Here is a 22,079-nt window from a genome sequence, read left to right on the forward strand (position 1 = left end):
TCCACTCATCTCGTTACATCAGATTGTTACTTATATAAAATTTAAAAAAATAAATAAATAATGAAATTAGATATAAGTCAGATTATATATATATATATATATAATAATAATAATAATAATAAATTTTGGAGGTTGCGCTTGCATAATTTTCTGAGAGACACATACACTTATGCCTATTACCATCCCCTTTCTATAATATGATCCTATTGTATTAAAAATTCATGGTAGGACCCGAGGACTAACGTACGATGTCTCTAATAGATATTATCATGACATTATATCATTCCGAATTAGCTCATTTTTCATGATGCCATAAGAATATATCATGCCAAATTAACTCATATTTGGATATGCTACGATTATCTACGTCACCTTTCTTTCCATATCACATTACTCGTACGATCTGCGCGTTCGGTTGAAGGACAAATTGCGATGCTGCAGCAGATTGTTTAGTTCGTATGCGGGCGATGCTGGACGAGTCACTTCACGCACATTCTCTCTGCGGTTGACTGCACATCAAGAATTACAATATAACAGACTAAAAATATCATGCGTTAGATATAGAAAAGTTAGTAAGAGGCAAAGCATTTAAATTAAACAATTACTGGTCGGGAACAAAACGAAAGGTGTGAAGCCTGTCAGTGTCACTGCAGCAGTTTTTAGTAGACGGATACCGCACTGTGTATCGAACGCATTAATCATAGCAATTGGAGATTCATAAATTACCAAGGGATCAGCTCCTTAAAAGAACCCCCATAAAATATACACATGGTGTGGAAACAAAAGGACAGGCATCCTTCCACTACATAAATCGATTAGCCGAATCAGCATTTACAATCCTCCCTCTACCAGAAGTACATAGCTTTAGTCCTCGTTGCTCCACACATAAATTCCGTCAGATATATCCACAATCGCTGATGCTGTTAACTGGAGTATCTGAGACCAGGGGCTCTAATAAGACAGATCAGTTCTCCCAGATTTCATCCCGGTGAAATACAAACATGTGAAACAGCACAAAAAAGGCAACATATTCGAAGAGAAATTACTACTGCTTCATTCTATGGGATCGTTTTCTGTGGCTATGGACCAATTATTTGTTGTCAGAGCACTTTCAATTCTGGAGGAAGACTTGTTTCTCATATTCTTTTGAGGCATTATTTTCTTGATGATTGGTTGCTCTAGCTTCCTGCTTTTGCAGTAGGATCAGAGTTATCTAACTTGTCCACATGTATAGCAAATCGTAATCTAATGCTTACAAATTAAACAAAGCATTTTCCATTATCTATAAATGTTATTGAGCCTTTTTTGCATATATTTTCAGTATCGATGCACCTGAATCAATTGGAGAAGTTCCTCAAGTTCGACTCTGATATCTGAGAATGTGGGCCGTTCTGCAGGAGCTGCCTCCCAACATCTCTGCATCAAGTCCAACAATCTAGGATGCATGTATTCGGGCAGTACAGGACGAAGCCCCTAATATTGGAAGTAAACATGATATAAGCTTCTAAATGAATGACATCCACAATCGATAGCACAGTTACGTCTTCTGGTAAAAGCTTTTGATGATAAAATTTCCAGACCATGTAAAACAAACAGTGTATAGAAATAATTACAGAAATATATGACAGAAATAAGGAAAAAGAATAACTAATGAAAACATTTGAAGAAAGGGTTTTTCTTCTGGGTTCTACAACAATGCATAAATGTGCTGGCATTACGTTATATCCTTGGGGCACCATCAACTAGCAAAATGGAGTAAAGTGGAATATGGGTGTCATATGGATTATGAGTGCCACTGATTAGCTAGCCATGTTAGCACCGATATTTAGTGTACATTTTTGTGTGGACACGGAACATCATACTTTAGTTTTTAAGCATCCAATGATGGTTGGTCTATAATATTCTAACATCTTCTTGCCTTAATCTGGCTTCCGACTTTTTTTTGTCTGCATGTGTGAACCAGCTCTTTACAGAGAGAAGCATAAATGACTGGAAAGGAACTGTACATTTGAAAAAAGATACTTCAAAGAGACAGTACACATGAAAGAAAAACTAATTGTGGTTTTCATGAATACGGACACGCTAATTGGTTCCGAACATGTAGTACAGTAACACATTTGACTCAAAAGCAGACTATCAAAAAGAAGGAATGAAAAACCAATTTTGTTGTTTATGGACATACAAATTGGTTTTAGACACTTACCATGAGCATCTCATTTGGCAAGAAGAACAAATGATAAATGGATAGAAGACAATTGCTTTAATGTCATATAAGAATTATGTTCCGATTCCATAAGAATACAAACATAAGTCTACAAGGCTTTAACCAACTGGGTCCTGGCCTACTGGTGGTCTATCTCCCTCAAACCATGTTTAATTATAATGGCATTTCAGTGACCACATACTTTCTCCAAGACAAAAAAAGGGTCATTTCTGATGTCGTCAGTCATTACTAATAATATTAAAAGCTATACATGATAAATTTCATATAAAACAAATCCAATATTGGGACGCATTATTTGACATGATTCTTGTTGTTTGATTCAAGAATCCAATAAGAATGCCACAATTTCAATACTTTGAGATCGCTATATAAATCACATGAATAGAAAAGGTGACTTTTGTTCCATTTATCAAAATACAGACCTGTCTCACTCCTAGGGCAGCTTGCAGAGGTGTCATGGTCTCATATGGGATCTGTGTATCAACACATTATAACAATGCCATATTAGATGGTATGACCCTTCATTCGCAGTCAATCTCATATAAACAAGTTGAACTGGGAAAGCTTTGTTAACCTTCGATGTTGTGAGCTCCCAAAGTACAATTGCAAAACTAAATACATCTGCCTTCTGATCATATGGTAGATGATTTATAACCTAGAGAAAGACATAAATATGTTTGAACCATAAAAAGATATGGACCATAACTTCAATTTAATACAACACAGAAAAAATAAGATAAGTAATATCTACATTATAGAAGAAAATGCTGATATATCCTACAGCAATTTCCAACCTGAAAAGGGGAATATATTTAAAATTTCAGATCTGTCTCACTGGCAACTGTAGTTTAGTATCTCTATTACTTCTATAGTACAAGAAGGATATACAGCCTCCATGTCACGAATCAATCTGAGATGGGATAACTGATACACTTGCAGGTAACAATAGGTCCACCCATCTTATAAGACAATCTAGTCTTTATCCACTTTCAATGTGGAACTCAATGGGGTGTCACACTCCAGTTTCTCTTTTTAAGTATTGTATTACAAATACTTTTGCATTTTTATTTTTAACTAATCTTCCATGCATAGTTCAAAAAAAAGGTCTGTACGTACCACATCGACCAAGAACTGGCACCAAGATCGGGTGATGTGCCCAATCTGGTCCATAACCCTTTTTTTTTTTTTAAATATCCTCAGCCTGCTGTTGACATCCAAGGCATCCCCACTCCTCAGCCTCCTTTCTTCTCCTTTTCCTTCTCTCCTTTTTCTCCTCATTTTCGTACTACTTTCCATTCTCCTTCTTTCCTTCTCCTTGTCCCCCTCTTCACTCCCTCTCTTTTGTTTGCACCATCTGGTATGCTGGCATATCATGTCAGTATGCTGGTACATCTGGGACACATCAGTCTGCCAGGACTGGTACGGATGCAATATCGAGATCTAAAACCATGCATCAGTGTCCACATAATTACATGCATTTGTCCTTGTATGCACCATCTAAAACAAAGTTTATTGACTTATGAGATTTGAAGGACACCAAACTTAGTGCCCAACATATCATCTTTAAAAGATTGTGCACAGTCATGTTAAGTTTCAAGATAGTTTCTACTACACCTGATATATGCTTGTACATAAGAGCATGTTACTCGCATATCAAATTTTAGATTCATATGGAATTGTTTCTCTATATTCCATCCTCATTCTTCCTGATAGTTTTTGGGGCCTACAGCCTGTTCATGGTCCAGAAGGCACTAACTCATGCACTTAGACACCATTTATACTTACAGGCTAATGTATACAGAGTGCAATTGGACATTTATATATTATCTGGTGACGGTATTTTAGATCTGGTATTCAATAGAACAGAAAGATTAAAAGTGAATCTATTATTCTACGAGTAAAAGCAAAGTGATTAAATTGGAGTAAAGCATCTATAGTTTTGCATGAATTAGATCACAACCATCTTATCCCCTTTGGTTCCCAAGATCTGGTTGACCCTCTAACCATAGGTCAATGGCCTAACACGAGATGGTAGTGGCATCACATTAGGGCAGGTCACTTCGAGTCACAAAGGAGGTTCTGCAATCAACAATATGACAAATCAAACTTAAATATTTAGCCCTAAAATTCCATTAAATAAATTTGGACATATTTTTTCAAGGACAACTTGAACTTTAACCTAAGGGAACAACTGGGCCATCTGACTGAGAAAGGGAGGCAACCAGCTCTGCATAGCTTACCACTAGCATGAGGTCTCACAAGGAAGCAAAATGTTTTATAAGAGAAATAAATAAGCCATGCCTTAGATATTGAAATGTAATGTGAGAAAAGGAGACAACCAGCTCTGCAGAGCTGATCACTAGCATGGAGATCTCACGAGGAAGTGTAGTCAATATAAGGATGTGGAGGTGTATAGAATATTTCAAGAAAAGATAGAATAAGGAATGTTACTATTTGTAAATAATTAAGTGTAGCTCTGATGTATGGAAATAATTATTAAGATGTAATGGATATGTTTAAAGAAAACCTATTGATCCCTTGGTCAAATGAGACATACATTAAAACTGGTGGGACAAGAAGAGAGAAAATCTAAAAAAATAAGAAATAATCAAAGAAGATTTGATTGTTCATAGTTTAACTAGAAATTTTGCCTTAACCAGATCTCAATGGTTAAAAAAATTCATATAACTAATGGGCATTCAAGCTTGTTGAAATGATAAATAAAATATGAAGAATTAGATTCTTAAAATTCTGTGAAATTGTTCTCTAAATGCATATGTTTCAAATAATGGAATCTTGTCATTATATAATCTAAATTACAGCAAAAGACCCAATTAAAGACATACCTCAGGCGCCATCCATCTATATGTCCCAGTTTCTGCTGTCATAACTCCAGCTTGATTCTGTATCCGAGCAACACCAAAGTCTGCCACTTTCACAACCTAAATAATAATTGGTGGAAAGAAATCTTAATTCATAAAAGATAACTAAAGGAAACATCACATGCTTGTGAAAATGTTCTTGACACTAAAAGAGACATATATATCAGAAAAAATAAAAATTTAGACTATAGAAAACAATATACCAACTTAAATTCTTGTAACAAAAGCTGAGAACCAAAATGTTACACTATTTACAAAATATGGTTCGGTCTCGATTTCTGGGTGGTGTCACAAATGGCGGACAGTCACAAATCATGAATATTCTTGACTCGTGCATTGGCGCAAACCCTAAGGCTTAAGCATCTTAAACAAAAAAGAAGAAGAAAAAAATAAAACCAAACCGAACAGCCCAAAGAGGGACAGTCGGTGTCTCAGTTCATGTCCAGACAAATAAATATCAGCTGAATCAAACCCCAGTCCAGACAAAGTCAAGTTCCATGAATTAAGGACACCTTCTCTTTGCTAAATCATTTTGTAGAATATAAAATATCTCATGTATATAGAGATGGCAGTAGGATTTCCAACTGACTTCAAATAGGGCTACTGGTTTTTTGGGTGGAGAATGACAGTCTAATCCTTTTTTTCTTTTGTTAATTTACTCAGATGTAAGTGGTGACTTTTGAATGTGTTTTAGAAAGTAATTAAAGATTGTATTCATGAGAAATAGTATGGAAAGCAGCTATGCCTCTTGATATAAGGGACATACAAGATTGCTATCCATGAGGAGGTTGGCTGTCTTCAGATCTCTATGAATAATGTTGTTCTGATGTAAATATTCCATTCCCTTGCATATATCAATTGCAAATTTCAGCAGCATAGTGAGCTCAAGGATGTTATGATGCTTATGCAGATAGTCATACAGGTTTCCTCCATGCATGTACTCTGTATAAAAAATGCAATACACACCGGATAAGCACAATATATCAACATGACCAGAATCAGCACAAAAGTATAACACTGAAAGTAGTTCTGCTGCTAAAGTGAAAGAAACATGAGAATGAAAATGAACATCTGAAAAACAGCATATCAACAGATATATCAACATAAAATAAACCAATGAAACTATAGGAGATTCTTAAGTCTATCGACTTGCAACACACAGCTTTTTGACATGACCAGGAAGTGAGCAAACATACACATTGAATAGCAATGACCTTATGAATGTTAAGATGATTAATTATTGCAAGCAACAGTGTGTTGTATGTATAAGTATTGTAGATAAGTAATACTCATTTGGTATACCATATACACATTATTTGGAAAAGAAAACTTTTAAAATAAATAAAGTTTAAAGTCTTAGTCTGGTGCTGATACCAATCAACTACTGGATTGGTATAATACCCGCATGGATTCACTGCACAAACACTCAATACAGGTTGATTACACCCAACCAGAGCGAGGAAGATGAGGATTGGTGGAGAGAGGAAGACGAGGACCGGTGGAGGTGGCCGAGGAGGATAAGGCGGAAGAATAGGAGGCAAAGAGGGAAGTGTAAGGTTATTAGGATCACCATTTAGAATAATCAAAATAAATCAATTAAAGCTGGCTTTGTTAACTATCATATTATAAATGTTTCTTTTTGGAATTTAAAATGTTTTTTTATTCTCTTTTTTTTTATGCCATAGAACCACCTGGTTTTTGTATCTTAGCTTTCTCCCAAATATGTTTTTGGAACTTCATAATGTTTTTGGATCCTTTTATGCTTTTATGTAATAGAACCACATTGAATCAAAGTCCACAAAAAATGCTCATAATTACTCAAATTAATTCCTAAGGCCCTTATACATTATACAATTAACCAACTATATAACAATTCAAAAGACAGCTATGCATAAGAATCCTAACATAATGGTTTCTGTGAAACACTAAGATGCTTAGTATAACATGCAAATACCTACAACCCTCAAGCTGCAATAGGGTACCCTTATCACCACACAACTTCGATCCTAATCTCATCATTGTATCAAGATAGTTATTTTCAGACCTTTATCAACATCATATTTCTAGAACATATGCTTCCTTCAAACTGATCTCTCTTATCTGTTACTGCACCCTGCTAGTCTGCTTTCTTCATTAACAACAATCTATCTGTGGCATGCCAAACCTACCTACATCATGCAGACAATGAACTTTAGATTTTAGACTTCTCATGCATAGATTAGGTGAAAAACGGAACAAACAATCAGCCAAGGATTCCCATTCTGGTTAGTGGGAGTACCACCCAGCATGTACTGCACCAAGGGATGCTCAGCTTCAGGATCATATAAACACCTAAATTGGCATCCTAAAAGCTATAGTTTAGAGTTGATAACTATTAAGTTTCGACAAAATAAGTGAACTGTTGATGGTCCCCTCTCCTCCTCTTGCCTCTTCCTCATTCGCGATGATACCCTCTGCATTTCCTCAGCATGTTGTACTGTACTAACAGCAAGCATAGTACCAGCTGCCACAAGGCCCGCAACAAGTTCCAAACAGCAAATTCAAAGGCTTACTAATGGATATAAACAAGAGAGAGATAGAAGGTAAGACGAGAGAGATAGAAGGCAAGACGATGATGACAGAAGGTAGTGGCACCTCAGATACATGCATACACCAACCAGGATAGAGTAAGAGACATGTTTTAATCTGGTGCCATAAACATCAATGTTTGGCATACAATTTTCTCAACTCCTATTTTCTTTGTTATATTTTATTGTTTTCTACATTATTTTATCATTAAGCTATTATTTGGTTGGATTTTGATCCCACTGATCTAGTCCAACTAATCCTGATCATACTGTCTCTAGCCAATCCCAATATTGATACAGATTGTGAATTATTTATACTTGACGCCATCAGTGTTGTTATGATGTCACTAATGCAATCAGACATGTGAACACCCATTGGACAACAATCAGAACAAACACCAGTCACCAAGTTGATCCGTTACACATTATTGGAATATTTTATTACCTTCCTATATTCCTATTACAAAGACATTGCATGTGAAATTGGAAGATGACAAGATGTCTAAAACTCAAACCTGAAAGCATAAACAGAAGAGTAACAAAGTGAAAGATAGTTGTCGGAGTTTAAAAATAAGCAACCACCACAACTTACAAGGTTACTAACCATGAAAAATGGAAGTTCTTAAAGATCAAAAGAAGCATATATAAGTTATAGAATACAATAGTCTAAATGATGGACACTGATTCTAAAAATTAACAAAGCAGGAAAAAAAGTCAACATAGCAAAACATCTTTCATATATAGTTATGAACTAGCTAGTATAGTTCCCATGGATGAGCTGGTCACATATAAACCTGATTTCAAATAGAAAGATTACCTGTTACTATGCAAAATTGTGAGGGCTTTGTGCACGCACCAATAAAACGAACAACATTTTCATGTTGGATTTTCCTGAAAGGACCCACAATTATCATAAGAACCTTGTAAAAACCAAGAAAGCACAATGCAAGCTAATTACTAACAAGAAAATCAATTAAAATGTTGTGATATGATTATCATCTTTCAGAGCATTCAATGACAAGCTGCTCCTCCAAGTAGCAAGTAAATTACCAGAATAATAGAGGACATGACAAAATTTCCATGGACAAAGATGTAATCATTTACTTTAAAATTGACACTTCTTGATGGAACTCTAGTAGTAGAGATTCATTTAGATGATCTGATCGAATAACTTTAATCGCGACATCCTGACCCAAATAACTGCCACGGAACCTGTAACAATTTTTTTTTAAATCATAACGAGCACATTAGCTTGGTCCATCATGTAAAGTGAATGATATTGTAGTATTATTTGACTTACAGATCTCCACAGGATCCAGATGCAATTTTCTCTCCCATTTTCAACAATTTTCTCTCAATATCCCAGTCATCAGCTTTTAGTTGCACAGCAAGTATCCTCTCAGTGGCTGAAGAATGAGATGAACCCGACCAGGAACCCTGTAAAATTCAAAAGACCACAATGGAAACTGTTTCTGCATTAATTTCACAATAGATTATCATATCCTAACCTCAAACCAAGATGGAGCCACAACGTAAGCATAGCTATCCAACATCCAAGATTATTAGCATATCTCATGAACAAACACGGACGTAGCACAAATTTCCTAAAAATGACAAGTTAGCACTGAAGTAAAGGCAAAGGAAAGAGTTTTGGTGATCCACAAATTTAAAAATTATGTTCATTGAAGCAAGATTTTTAAAAATTGGTCCAGTACCGATTTCAAGGATCTATCAGACTGGGATGACACCAATAAACAAGCCACAAACCAACTTGTACCTTCTGATATCATTTAATAAAATAATAGAAATTTAGTAAAATTAAAATTCAGTAGCTAAAGTAGCATCCTCAACATTCAGTAACTAAACTTTAAAAAGAAGATATATCCAATCATAATCTTGTAATAGTTGAGACATTATTGTTGTAGTATCCTGTAATAAACATCAAGGTTATATATCTCAGTCCAGTACGAATACTGGTCGTTGGCCAAACCAGTTTAATGCTGGTACAGCGAGGTGTATGATGTGCGACCAGGTTAGGTCCAACCAGAGGATGGCTTCTAAAGAAATGTACGTGACGGTGTGAGTCCTAGTTGTTCCATTTCTTAGACATTGGAGATTACCAGCAGTTCGATGCAATTTGGTGATATTGTAGCACATTGTAGCTTTAAATGGATGATGCTTTATGAATAATCACATTAAATTGAACTTCTCTCAACAGCCTTTTCTTTGTATAGTGCATATAAGTACTTCTCTATTAAACCACCAAAAGTTTATCCCTCTAAAGACACAACATCTGGAGCAACTATATTGTGTAGATTTTCCGAAAGAGAAGATGTAAGCTACTTCAAAATTCAAAAAAAGGCGACACATCACAATGGTCCCCTAACAGCTTGGATATCTGAGCTAAAATTCCCCATGTTTAGTTGGATAAAGAACAAAGACCGAAGTACCAGCACCTCATACAACTCTAAAAGAAATAAAAGTAACACATATCCATAGCAAAATGGTCTACTTCTTTGATGGAAGGCAAATGGATAATAACAGTACAAAGGAAAAGGAAAAAGATCTTTACACCTCATTTCTAATAATTGCTGCCTCAATCTCCTTGTGCAAATCATCTGTATCCTGAGCACAGTATTGTAAAATCAGCAACCCTTAGCAACAAGACCCTAGCATAGCATTAAAGAAATAAGAATCATGATGTCCCTAGGTTATCTAGAAGGGTCAACATGAGATGGCTGTTAATCAGGGAGCATCATGTGTTCATCAGTCCAATGTCTATAAAACATAAAGATTTCATAGTTTAAACAACACAGCAGCTAAGAGAGAGAGAGAGATAAAGATGAAATCAATGATAGTATTAAATAAGCTCAATCTGAGTCAAAGTTTAATACAACTAGATCACCAACATCAAAGATCAACAGACAGAGAACATAAGTCTTCCTCATAGAGAGGAATATCTATTCAGTTCACCTAAGGTTCATTTTCAACAGTTTCAGCTATGAAAATCATCAAAAATATTAAAATAAGAAGAAGAAAGAACTTGAGTTTCAACAGAGTAAACCAATCACACTGACCTAATTCAACAGATATCACTAACACTTTTGCATAATCAGCTAAAACCACTAAACTGCCCAAAGAACTCATAAGAAGTTTCACATCATGACTGGCATAAAATTTAAAGTACTAAATTATATGCTTCTAATAAGATGAAAATTACAAAGTATATCTTTGTCTTCTTTTCATAAGAAAAGGCAAAAAAGATACCCAAATTCATCAAGTTACAACAGTACAACAATTGCATTAATTAGACATACTAATGATGCTTCCAGCATTCTACCATGGTGTAGCACTTTCAGTTTAGTTTACTTATCGCAAAGAAAAAGAGACTGCATCTAGTCCGAATGTATGCTCCCCTTCAGGTCAATTTGAAAAGTGTGTTTGTTTCATAATTTCTTTCTGTACAATTATATGTCTAGGCATAAGAAATAAATTTGAAATCAACAAATGGATTTCACACTGAAAGCTTACCTCTTCAGACCACCCATCAACAACAAATACGTCCAAAGAATAGCCATCTATTGTTGAAAAGACATGAGCCTCCCGGATGTTGAGTCCGATATCAGATAACAATGTTGACAGCTAAAAGATGACATTGCAGTCAGAATAGTTTGGATGGTGAATGAAGACACAAAATAATGAAACAAACTATATCGCCTACAGTATTATCAAAATAAGTAAAGGGAAAAGAAAATATACCAAGTCTGCTTGTTATCTGGCAATTCATCGAAAAAAGAATGCAATAATCTTCAGCAACAAACACGAATATGAATGGTTATAATGTAAACAAAAATAGAGAAAACCACTCATACACGAGAAATAACTAATATGAAAATACTATTTCTGAAATCCATGTGAAACATGTCCTTTATACCACGTGCTGTGCAACAGAAGCATAAACCATCCAGTGAAATTTGAGAAAGAGAGGAAGAAGCACAGATATAATTTCATATCTGCAGCTTTGATATGACCAATTGGCCATTAACCAGCATCACAAAATAGTAAGATCAACATAAGAGGGGCTAAAGCTCATAACTAAGTAGAGCGTGTACCTCCATGCACGAACCAACATGAAAAACCATTCGTTTTACTGAAAATTCAAATACCAGCTGTACCACTCAGTACAGTCCAGTAGTTATCGCTCCAATAGGGGACCAAAAGAAAGAGAAGGTAGAGGAGGAGGTGGTGGAAAAGGAGAAGGTGAAAGAGGTAGTTGAGGAACCTGCGAGTCTTGTGAGGAAGAAGAGGCAGCAACAGCGATGCAGCAGGATGGAGAATGCAGTGACAGCAGGAAGGAGGAAGAGGCGGAGAGCACTGCATGAAAGACAGAAAAGGGAGGGGGAGAGAGAAAGAGAGAGAGAAGGAAGGAAAAAAAACTGAGCTGTTAGAAGCTATAAAACATTAAATGAATTATGGGGTATCGGATAGTATGCTTACCAACCAGTACCTTGGTTTTAACTAGTAAAACAGAACGACATGCCTGGTAAGTTAATCATATTGGACCATAAGCCCGGAACACTTCAACTAGGCAAAAACTGGTGGTCCATGTGCCAGTATACAGTCGGCCTGACAAACAACAGTCTGTACTAGCCGCATGCCCTAGGCATTAGCTAGATACATATTTGGCTAAGTTATCACCTAGATACATACTGGGCTAGATACATAAATGCTCCTCAAAGTATAAAAGGATAGGAAAAGATGTCAGAGGAAATGATCCATTGTTTTGACAATTGGACATAATAGTAAGCAAATGTACTTACATGCCCCAAAAACCAAGGAATTAAATCTTGGGTAGAAATTTTGTATCAGTGCTAGAGGGGAATAGTACAATGTCATTACAATAAAAATATTGGAAACAACAATTCATGCTTAGAATAATAAAATAAGGGATATTAATGGATAACCTTGGATCAATGCATATTGACCATTCCATAACACACTAGACATTTCATCAACATCCTCAAGTGAATTGGCACCAGCCCGACATGCCATTGGCAAAAGAGAAGAAAAAGGAGAGATGCAAATCATAGGTCCAATTACATAAACTTTGGTTCAAAACAAATTTACTTTGAAAACCTAGTTTTAATTATCATATTTATACATATAAGTGAATTTAGCATATAATATATACGTATATGCTTTTAGTCATTTAGTGTATATAAAAATTACTTTTATTTTATTTGTTCCAATTCCTTTTATTTGCTCATGTAATGTCAATCACTACGTACATAACTTGTCCATCCTGAACTACACACAGTTAAACTAGAAATTTGGACTTTCAAGTACAAGTAGTAGTATTGCAATATACAGTAACTAAAACAATTTACTTATAGGCAGCATATTGAGCAAAGGAAAAATCTGAAGCTCTTGAATAACCCATTTCAATATTATTAATTTAGAAAGTAAAGCATAGAAAGGTAGCAAATAAACATCTCAAAGAAAATGTTAAGGTTAAAAGGTCTGATGACAAATTAAGTGAGAAATTTGCAACGATTTGGAGGTGAAAGAATTCTACATTTTTAGTTGCTTATATTTATAACAGGTCATAGAAATAGCAAAGAGGAAATGAAGGAGTATCAAAGGCAAGGAAATAAGTGGTTCGATATGGACACTGGCTAGACTATTCTATGCATATAAATTTACAAAAAAGATCTATGCCTATCAGTATTGTGATCCATACCTAGACTTGGAATGGACTGGTATAATTATAGTACTAGTCCAACCCAAGGTCAGTATTGATATTCAACAGGTATCTAAAGAAAACTCAATTACTACACTTTTACTATTAATTAGGGAATGAGAAAGAACCTTTGTTTATCCAAGCTCACTTCCTAACTCTGCCCAACACAGCATACTCTTTAGTGTTCAGATTCTAATACCACTTGGTACGGAGGATGTGTAGAGAGTTCAAACTAATTATCTACAGAAAGTTTCCAAAAAGGTTAAGTGCATCTTCATGTCTCATTGGGTAAGTATATGATAAAATACGGACATTAAGAGTAAGCTTTTTTGATAGAAGTCATTGTTATAAAGAACCTATATACTCACAGAATATTCATGCTAGACAATCGAATGACAAGCTTGTGTTCTGTTTCCAACTAGCATATTAAAATACATGATTTGGAAGGTAAAGCTAGTAGAACTTGACAAATGCAAATGGATGCATCAGATCCTGTTGTTGCAGAACCTGAAGAGGACCAAATGTACATAGAGATGCAAACCATTGCATCATATCCCGCCATTGCAGAGCCTAAGGAGGACAAAATGTACATACACTTGATCACTTGCATATTCATAGTTCAAAGTTCAAACCCATGATAGAAGCGGAAAAACCTGACCACTGTTCCAACTCCTACCAACATAAGTTGTAAAATGACAATATACTATGAATGCACCACAACAAAATTATGAATCAAAGAGAAGAATAAGCACACCATCAGCTGTCAAACAAATTTTATAAAGAAAAGTGTAAGTTCAGGAATTCCTAAAGAAATGAATCACTATTAGTGACATAAAATAGTTCGCCAAGCAAGTATCTTTTTTTCCAATCTAAAAGTGAGCTTCAAGCTTATAATATGAACTAAAACAAAATATGCAATCAAGGGCCAATGGACAAAAATTATATATAAGCAGCACAAGTACCTGACTTAGGAGCTTTGGTTTGTCAGTAGTAGAAAAGATAATTTCATGAATCACAGCATACGTAACATCATGCCTGCAATTTGGATGGGCAAGATACAGCTTTTAATATAAGAAAATTTAAAAGAATCCAAGATGTAACAAAAGAACAACTGCAAATTGCCAGTCACCAGGGCCTATAATTGCAAATTTTTCACCCTTTTTATAGCTGTTATGTAAAAGTACCAATCATTCCACAGAGCTTAATAAAGCAATTTAAATTTACAACTAATCAAGGTGTAGTACCAACTAATATGCTTTCTCAAATTTATGTTGTGACCCCAATTAAATTCCAGAAGATTGCAAGACATAATTGACATAGTTCCTATCAACATTCTAAATATCGCTTGGACCTATCTGTGTTGGGCAGTATTTACCGGTTTGAAATTGAATAAGCACATGGACCAATCCTTTCTGGGTGATCCGGTACTCTTCCTTATTTTTTTACTTTTCTGATTTGAGGTTAACACCACCACCACCCGCCCCTCCTCCTCTCCTTTTTTCCCCTCTCCCATTGCTGCAGCACCTAGCCTTCCTCACATCTTGTGACACCTACCACTGTCCTGCTACCGCCGCCAGCCCACATGCCTTCTCCTCCTCCTCTTCTCGGTACCATGGCATGTCTCGATATACCGAGTGCTGACTTGGCCAAGTGCCTGCATGGGTCCGGCACCCATGAACCATGGCTCCTATAAGCTATGGTAATATGATACGAATGTCTCTCACTGACATATAAAAGGGTTTAAGTTCATCCTGATTTTATATCACATAAAAGGAAAATCCAATTTTGTTATGCAACTAACACGCAGCTGAAATAAATAGAACTCACTTGTGACACAACATGAGAACCATCTAAATGGAAACAGAAACTATAAATCAGTAGTCGGAACAAAAGATAAACCAGTTTATTCTTCTTGCTCTATTTAATTTGCACATAGAATTGAGCGATATGACACTTGGCGGTGCTATCTCTTTATGCAAGATTAACTAGAAAACTCAATGTCACCTGTAAAAATATAGATGATAATCAATAGAAATATAGCACATGACATAAATTTAGGAAAATCTTGAACAACTGAGGATGGGTGAAACTAGTAAAACGTGCAAAACAGAATCAAAGCAGAGTTCCAGATAAGAAATTAGTTAGTCATATAATATTTAATCAGGTTATGCTAGATTTCAAAATAGGATCACTAAAAGGAAAGTCTTTTATAGGTCCATCATCGTGTGTATCACCTTTAGATTATAAGTCTCATATTTATAATACAGACAGCTATTACAAATAAATAATTTTACATTTGTTCAAATGGATATTCAATATGATTCACATCAATTAATGCTTGAGATGGATACTCATAACCATGCAGTACTAATATCATTAAATTGGAAATAATTCTTGGGTACTAAGAGTAGGTAAACACCTTGCAGAAAGAGCATCTCCAAAATCAGATTCGTCTTCAGTGTCCTCATTGTTCTTTGTCACATCCAAATTTTGTTCCTCTAGCTTTGAGCAAGATTCAAAGTTAATTCCACAATCCCCATTTCTAACAAAATATGTATGTAAAGAGGAAAATCTATAAATGCATAGATAAGCCAAATAAACATATACAGGACCTCTAACAAAGAAAATAAAAGAACATAGTAATTCAGAGAAGTAGCAAGTTCACTCAGAATTTAAAAGACAGATTGTTGGAACTAAAGAGGGAAGACAAGCAAAAGATGCAGCCTAAATTCATAAGCCTATATTACATTTTCCACCTAAAATAATAAAGTCACAAACCTGGATGCTGCATTTATGTGACTACAAAGAAAATAACACCAAATTTTGATTAACATTGTTCAGGGCAAGAAGGATAGAGAGGCTGATGGCCTAACACTAAAGATAGTTAGAAAAGGAACTTGACAATCCATATAAAATACTCAGCTAATACCCAAAACACCTTGGTAGAAACACAAAAAAGCAAGGATTTTAATTTTATACCATACCAAAGTTTTGAGATTTGCTCGGTATGGTATGGTACTATATACCGCTCGGTGTGTGTGTGTGTGTGTGTGTATATATATATATATATATATATATATATATATATATATATATATATATATATATATATATATATATATATATATATATATAAGGGCGACCGCCTCGTCGCCTCATTATATATATATATAAGTAAAAAAATGATTTTCGGTGAGCCCGCGACGTCACCTCTTTTCTACTCGTGCGGAAAAGAAAGTGGGGAGAAGAAACTGTTTCTTCTGCATGTGTGTGGAGAAGAAACGCCGCCTCGATGCTCAATTTCTTCTCCCCGCAACGCCGAGGATTCTTAGCCGACGACGTCGATGCCTCGTCGCCTCAGACGAGGAGGGAGAGCGACGCCGATCTCCAGGTTCTCCTCTTCTTTTTCCCTCTTATTTCTTCTCCCTCAATTAATACCATCGGGTAGCAGGCGGTGACGACTTATTTAGGACAGTAATAGGGCGGAAACAACCCCAATCGACAGTACCGCCCGATAGCGGGTGGTCTGTGTACCGGTCTGCTGGTGAACCGATATGTGCCGCCCAATACGGGCGGTATTATTCGAAATTAAAATCCTTGCAAAAAAAATTATAATGTGATCCAAAATATTAACAACCACTTATTACAGTGTCCCCAAGATCTGCAGGCAACATAAAAGAGTTACCTTACAATCAAAAGAAGCCTATGATCGTTGGTGGATGCAAAATGTCTCATGCAATACCAATAGCAGATTACATCAATAGAACTCTTGAATAGTAAAAGGAACAGAAGAGTGCAATATCATTTGTTAAGCTCATCAATAGGACAAAACAAAATAGTTTAGAGAAGGTCCATAAAACCCCAAAAATGCAAAAAAGTTGTCAATGGTTCAAACTATGGAATTGCATCAATTTAGGGACGGCTATATTTAGTGAATTATTTTGCATATTTGAAAACATCAATAAAGGTGAATACGCATTGAAGCCAAGGATTCAACGCAAAATATTAGTCATTAGGATCCATCAGAGAAGTCCATCAAGAAAGAATTTAGTTGCAATTTCAAAAGTATCATAAAGAAGTTGCTGTACAATTCCCATCAGTCAAGGAGACAACAGGGAACAAGATACACTTCTTATTTGCGGACCATTTTGTTACTAACCTTTCAAGCCTGAAGAAAGACCATACAGCACAGTCCAGTGCAATCAATTTAAAGAAAGACCACCAGCAAAGGAACTGATTGAATTACATCAACATCAACCTAGAAACAAGGGAGTTAATCTACATAACAGGATCCGAGAGCCCCAACAGTTACGAGAACACTTCCACAATTAAACCAATGGGGACAAAATATCTGCTGTAGAAGCATCATAATGCAATTGAGATAAGACATATGTTCAATTTTTAGGCTGGATGAGGCATAATTTTTCCAAATCAAGAGTTATGTTTTCTGATACTTTTGTGCAACTTTTAATACTTTTAATATAAGGTTTTAGAGAGAATATGCCTCATATGTTGTATTCTACTCTTCTTGATCTATAATGGGACTCCAATTTGTATGGTTACATCAACTAGTAGTAGGAGATGGGAAAGAAAAGTGACTAGTTTAGGTCTTGGGTCAGGAACCTTTATCTCTTGACTAAATAATCCTACCGTGCATAAGAAAAGGAGTCATTCAAGAGATTACATAAACAAGATGGGTAGCTGAGCAGAGACAGAATGCAAGGATCTATAGTATGAAGTTTTGAGCTTTCCTCTCTTTCTCCATCTATCTTATGTATCCTTTCTTTATCCGCTATCATTTGATCAAAGATATCCTCTGCTGAGAGAATAAGCTAGAGATAATATATCAATAAGCAATCCCTAACAACGACAGTGTGACTTACTGGTGTCAGTTGGAACTAACATTTCATTTACTAGTTCAATATTAAAGGTTAAGAAGGTCAATGAGGAACGTTTAGGATTTACTTTCCTGATGCTATCTATATAAACTCAAGTATATGAAACAGAGAATAATCATACCTACATAGATTTTTATCTCATTTCATAACCATGAGCATAGCTCAGACTTGTATTCACATTTATGAAACAATTCTCCCATCCTCCTTTTCCTCTTGAGAAATTCATTCAAACAAAAAGCTATTATCACATTTAATGCTGCATCAAGCAAGAAGAAAAGCAAAAACGTTCCTCTGAGATATTCTAGGCAATCATTAAATAGACTCAAGTCTCTATCCTCAATAAGACTCCATTAGGGATGATGCCTAGAAGGCACATGAGTAAGAACAGGCCTTACAAGAGCAATTAATATGTATTCCAAATAATTTATATCTCATCCACCTGCACTTAAAAACAACTTAAGGGCACAATATCTAGCATCAGTGCATCATAATAAAACCCGAGGAAAAGGGAGATATAGAACCGTCCCAATATCAATCTTGTTTCCTGGCAATAAACTCCAACATTTGATAGAGATGTATGCGATCAGCTACTATAATCTTCATACATTTTCTTTCCTTAAACCAAAGGAACAGAAAATTTATATTGGCTTAAAGTATAGATAAAGCATAACCAAAGCTAAATAGCCCATTATAGATGCATAAAATACATAGGTCAAATATAAAAAACTATAACATGACACCCTTTCTAATCAAAATTTTTGCCACAAGTAGATAAAATTGCATTTCATGCCAAAAAGAAGCAAATAGGGTCCAGCAAGAGAATACCTTTATAAAACGGACATGGAAAACTGGCCGCTTGTCTGGGTCCTTGGCTTCTGTTAGAACTTTCTGATGTATCAAAACATCTTCTGCTCTATCAACATTCAAATCCAATTTATAACTGCATAGAAGCACAAAATCAATTGCAGTCTATCAACAATTAAGAAGAATTCTTCTTTTATAAAATTTTGATACCAAGGTTACGCAATAAAATTTTATAAAACGCATATATCTTGGTTTAGGAAAATAAAAAGGAAATCGTTTGTTATGTCACAGCATTCATGATTTACGTCATAGCAATAACATCAACTCCGGAAGAAAGTTCTTACTAAGGTGACAAACACAAACAGACTCGGAATATCGCTAAAACCGGATAATTCTCCAATCAGAACTTCTTTGAATTTAGTTATTAAGAATACCATAATTCTGATTTCTTCCTACTGAAAAATGTAAAATCAACAGAGGAAAACACATAAATGACTTGATGCTAGTCGATGAAACAGCATCCCTCTTTTAAAAAATATGCTCAGAATAAGGATAACTCAGTTACGCAAAGCAGAGCAGAAGGCAGAAGCCAACTCCGCACCAAGAACCGAAACAAAACCAGAAACCCACTTATGATCAACGATCCGACGAAGATCACCTGGCCGGCAACCGGCTGAAGTGGGCATCGAACTGCTCCTTGAAGTGGGGATTCGACAGCACCTCCTCGTTCCCGCTCGCCACGAGCCTCTCGTAGATTTCGTTCTTGATGTCGTACACCCCCGGCCCTCCGACCGCCCTCGGAGGCGACGAGCTCTCCCCGACCTCCTCGATCGGCTCCACCGCTACGCCGTCCATCCCCTGCTCCTCCCCCCGACCCGATTCAATACGGCCGTCCCGTCGACATCAATCACGAGCGACCTCGAAGCGAGACTACGGCTAGGGTCTCGGGCGAGAGCAACCGCGGGCGAGCGGGGGAGAAGAGGATCTGTCTGGTATCCGACGGAGGGCTTCAAACGGGGAAATAAGGGGCTGCGGGAAGGGCAGAATGGTCCGCGGGAGAACAGCTAAATTGTTTCGGCTCGCGGAATGTTTGGGGGTGGGGAGTGAGCGACCGATATATAGAGCCATTAACCAAAAAAATCGAATTTTTAATCTTACAAATATTATATATATATAAATATAAAGGTGGGGGGAAGTGGAGAGGATAGGGTTCGGATAAACACTGAGCAGGCGAGGGAGAAGGGTTGGGATGGTTTACACGGCGCACATGTAGTCGCTGCTCCTCCCCCTTCATCACGCCACGTGGAAGATAATGCGGCCCTCGTGCTTCGGTCCACGTAGCCTTTCGTCCGGTCAACCGGAGCTCCCCGGCACGAAATCCCCCCCCCAACCAACCCCAAACTTTAGGGAGGTGGTCCGAAGCGGGAAGAGACGGGCCCCCACGTAATACTAATGAAGGTGCGTAGAATGGTGGGCCCCACTGCTGGGCCGTCGGCTCAATCGGACCGAACCCAAGTGGGTCGCATCGAATGTCCCCCGGTCTACACGGGTTTACGACGGGCTGGTGGCCGAGACTCTGATAGAATTGACTCACCAGTGAAAGAAAAACAACAAAGATCGATGAAAACATGAGTAAAAACGACGAAAATGCCTAATATAAGTTCGTTTGTTCGGTCAACATATGATATAACTAAACCTACAGTCGTACTTTGTGATCATATTTTTCAGGACAACCGGTTTGGTTTGACCAACTGTTAGGTACAAATAATAAGATGTCGACAGATCACTTCAATTCAAATCGCAACTAGACGACCAAGATGTAGACGTTTCATCCCTTGCAACTTGCAACACTTCCGAGAGTATATATATATATATATATATATAATTTTGTTAGGGTAATGTTAAGTTATTATAAATCAAGTGGTGATTCAAGAGATTCTCTCAATATCAGGAAAAAATAAAAAGGAAAAAAGGGAAATAATTGATGAGGCAGAGAATATTCTCAAGGCACTAGAAACTGTGAGGGTGGAATCTTATTAGAAAAAGAGGCAGGGGGTGAGGATTCTACCGTGAGAGATTTCGTCTGCGGAAAGTGAAACCGACCCGTTCGTTTGGACAGGCTTAGTCTTGTCCGCGTCAGCACCTTAGAATAACTAAGGAGACGATGGATACATTATCTTTAATTGAGCAGACTGCGACCATTACATAAGAATTTGTTTGCCCCTATAGTTGTCGCCTCCAAGTGGAAAGATTCCAAGCTTTCATCCACCCAAAAGATTCCTTCTCGTTGCTGTTGTAATCGACTGCACAGATCCGACATTCTCTCGGCGTCTCGGTGAAATCTGCAGATGTATTGGCTTAGATCCTTTCGAGGTTTGCGCACCCTCCCATGCGGAACAGATCGATACTCTATTGGCTCATAATGAAGAAAGCCGTCTTGCTACTGAAACTTACTACTGCATTTCTGTCTCCAATAAGGAGGAAGGCTTGCAGATGTTGCCTTACAAAATTGCGGCATTATGAGCCAATCATCACACACCAAGTTTGTCATGCCAATTGAAATAGGCTCTGAGCGACGTCAACGAAGGTGACGGGGGCACGAATAGATTTGTATTTGCATGAAAGACGCTTTGGATTCCATAAACTATGCTGCTTATGGTGTCTTTCTTGCAGCAAGTGGCTGACTGCTACTGCTCCTTGTTGTTTAATAAGCACTATGGGATCAGCATGCAACACTAAAGGTGAAGCCAATAATGGACGCCTGAGTAAGGGAAGGCCCTTTGCTCGTCAGGTTGCGTGCACCGTTGCATCATCCGGTGCTTGATCGTTGATGCGTTTATGGAACATGACCGTGTTCATAATTTATATCACCTTTCGTGAGCAGGTCTTGGTTTGAAGTTTCCACTCGCCAAGCATTAGTTTGGACTTGGGATAGAGTTCCCAAAGCAGCAGCAGCTGCTGATG

The 22,079-nt window shown here is 36.8% G+C and overlaps 1 protein-coding gene across 2 annotated transcripts; it reads right to left on the reverse strand.

Annotated features, from left to right (window-relative positions):
* Positions 1-701: 701 nt before the first annotated feature.
* Positions 702-20,201, reverse strand: LOC103989056 (serine/threonine-protein kinase STY17). 2 transcript variants are annotated; one of them, XM_009407796.3, is made up of 15 exons: positions 19,774-20,200; positions 19,137-19,251; positions 15,833-15,915; positions 14,376-14,448; positions 11,205-11,315; positions 10,248-10,298; positions 8,974-9,110; positions 8,778-8,885; positions 8,491-8,564; positions 5,873-6,048; positions 5,071-5,166; positions 2,799-2,879; positions 2,647-2,697; positions 1,333-1,473; positions 702-1,186 (listed from the first exon to the last, which is right to left on the reverse strand). In XM_009407796.3, exons 1-15 carry the CDS (start codon positions 19,968-19,970, stop codon positions 1,112-1,114), a joined length of 1,569 nt encoding a protein of 522 aa, XP_009406071.2. In that variant the 5' UTR covers positions 19,971-20,200; the 3' UTR covers positions 702-1,111. The 2 variants fall into 2 exon arrangements, with proteins under 2 accessions (XP_009406071.2, XP_065044501.1); XM_065188429.1 differs by lacking the exon at positions 10,248-10,298 and having other exon boundaries at positions 19,774-20,201.
* Positions 20,202-22,079: the final 1,878 nt, after the last annotated feature.

This window comes from Musa acuminata, chromosome BXJ1-6 (assembly GCF_036884655.1).
Source record: "Musa acuminata AAA Group cultivar baxijiao chromosome BXJ1-6, Cavendish_Baxijiao_AAA, whole genome shotgun sequence".
Taxonomy (NCBI): Eukaryota; Viridiplantae; Streptophyta; class Magnoliopsida; order Zingiberales; family Musaceae; genus Musa; species Musa acuminata.

Bases quoted from the DNA above. Each gene is read 5' to 3' on its own strand.
- LOC103989056 (XM_009407796.3), bottom strand. From the start codon at position 19,970: ATGGACGGCGTAGCGGTGGAGCCGATCGAGGAGGTCGGGGAGAGCTCG. The intron at 14,449-15,832 runs GTGTTTACCTAC...TCCAAATTGCAG, and splicing joins GGAGATGCTCTTTCTGCAAG to GCATGATGTTACGTATGCTG. The intron at 1,474-2,646 runs GTCTGTATTTTG...TTCCAATATTAG, and splicing joins CTGCCCTAGGAGTGAGACAG to GGGCTTCGTCCTGTACTGCC.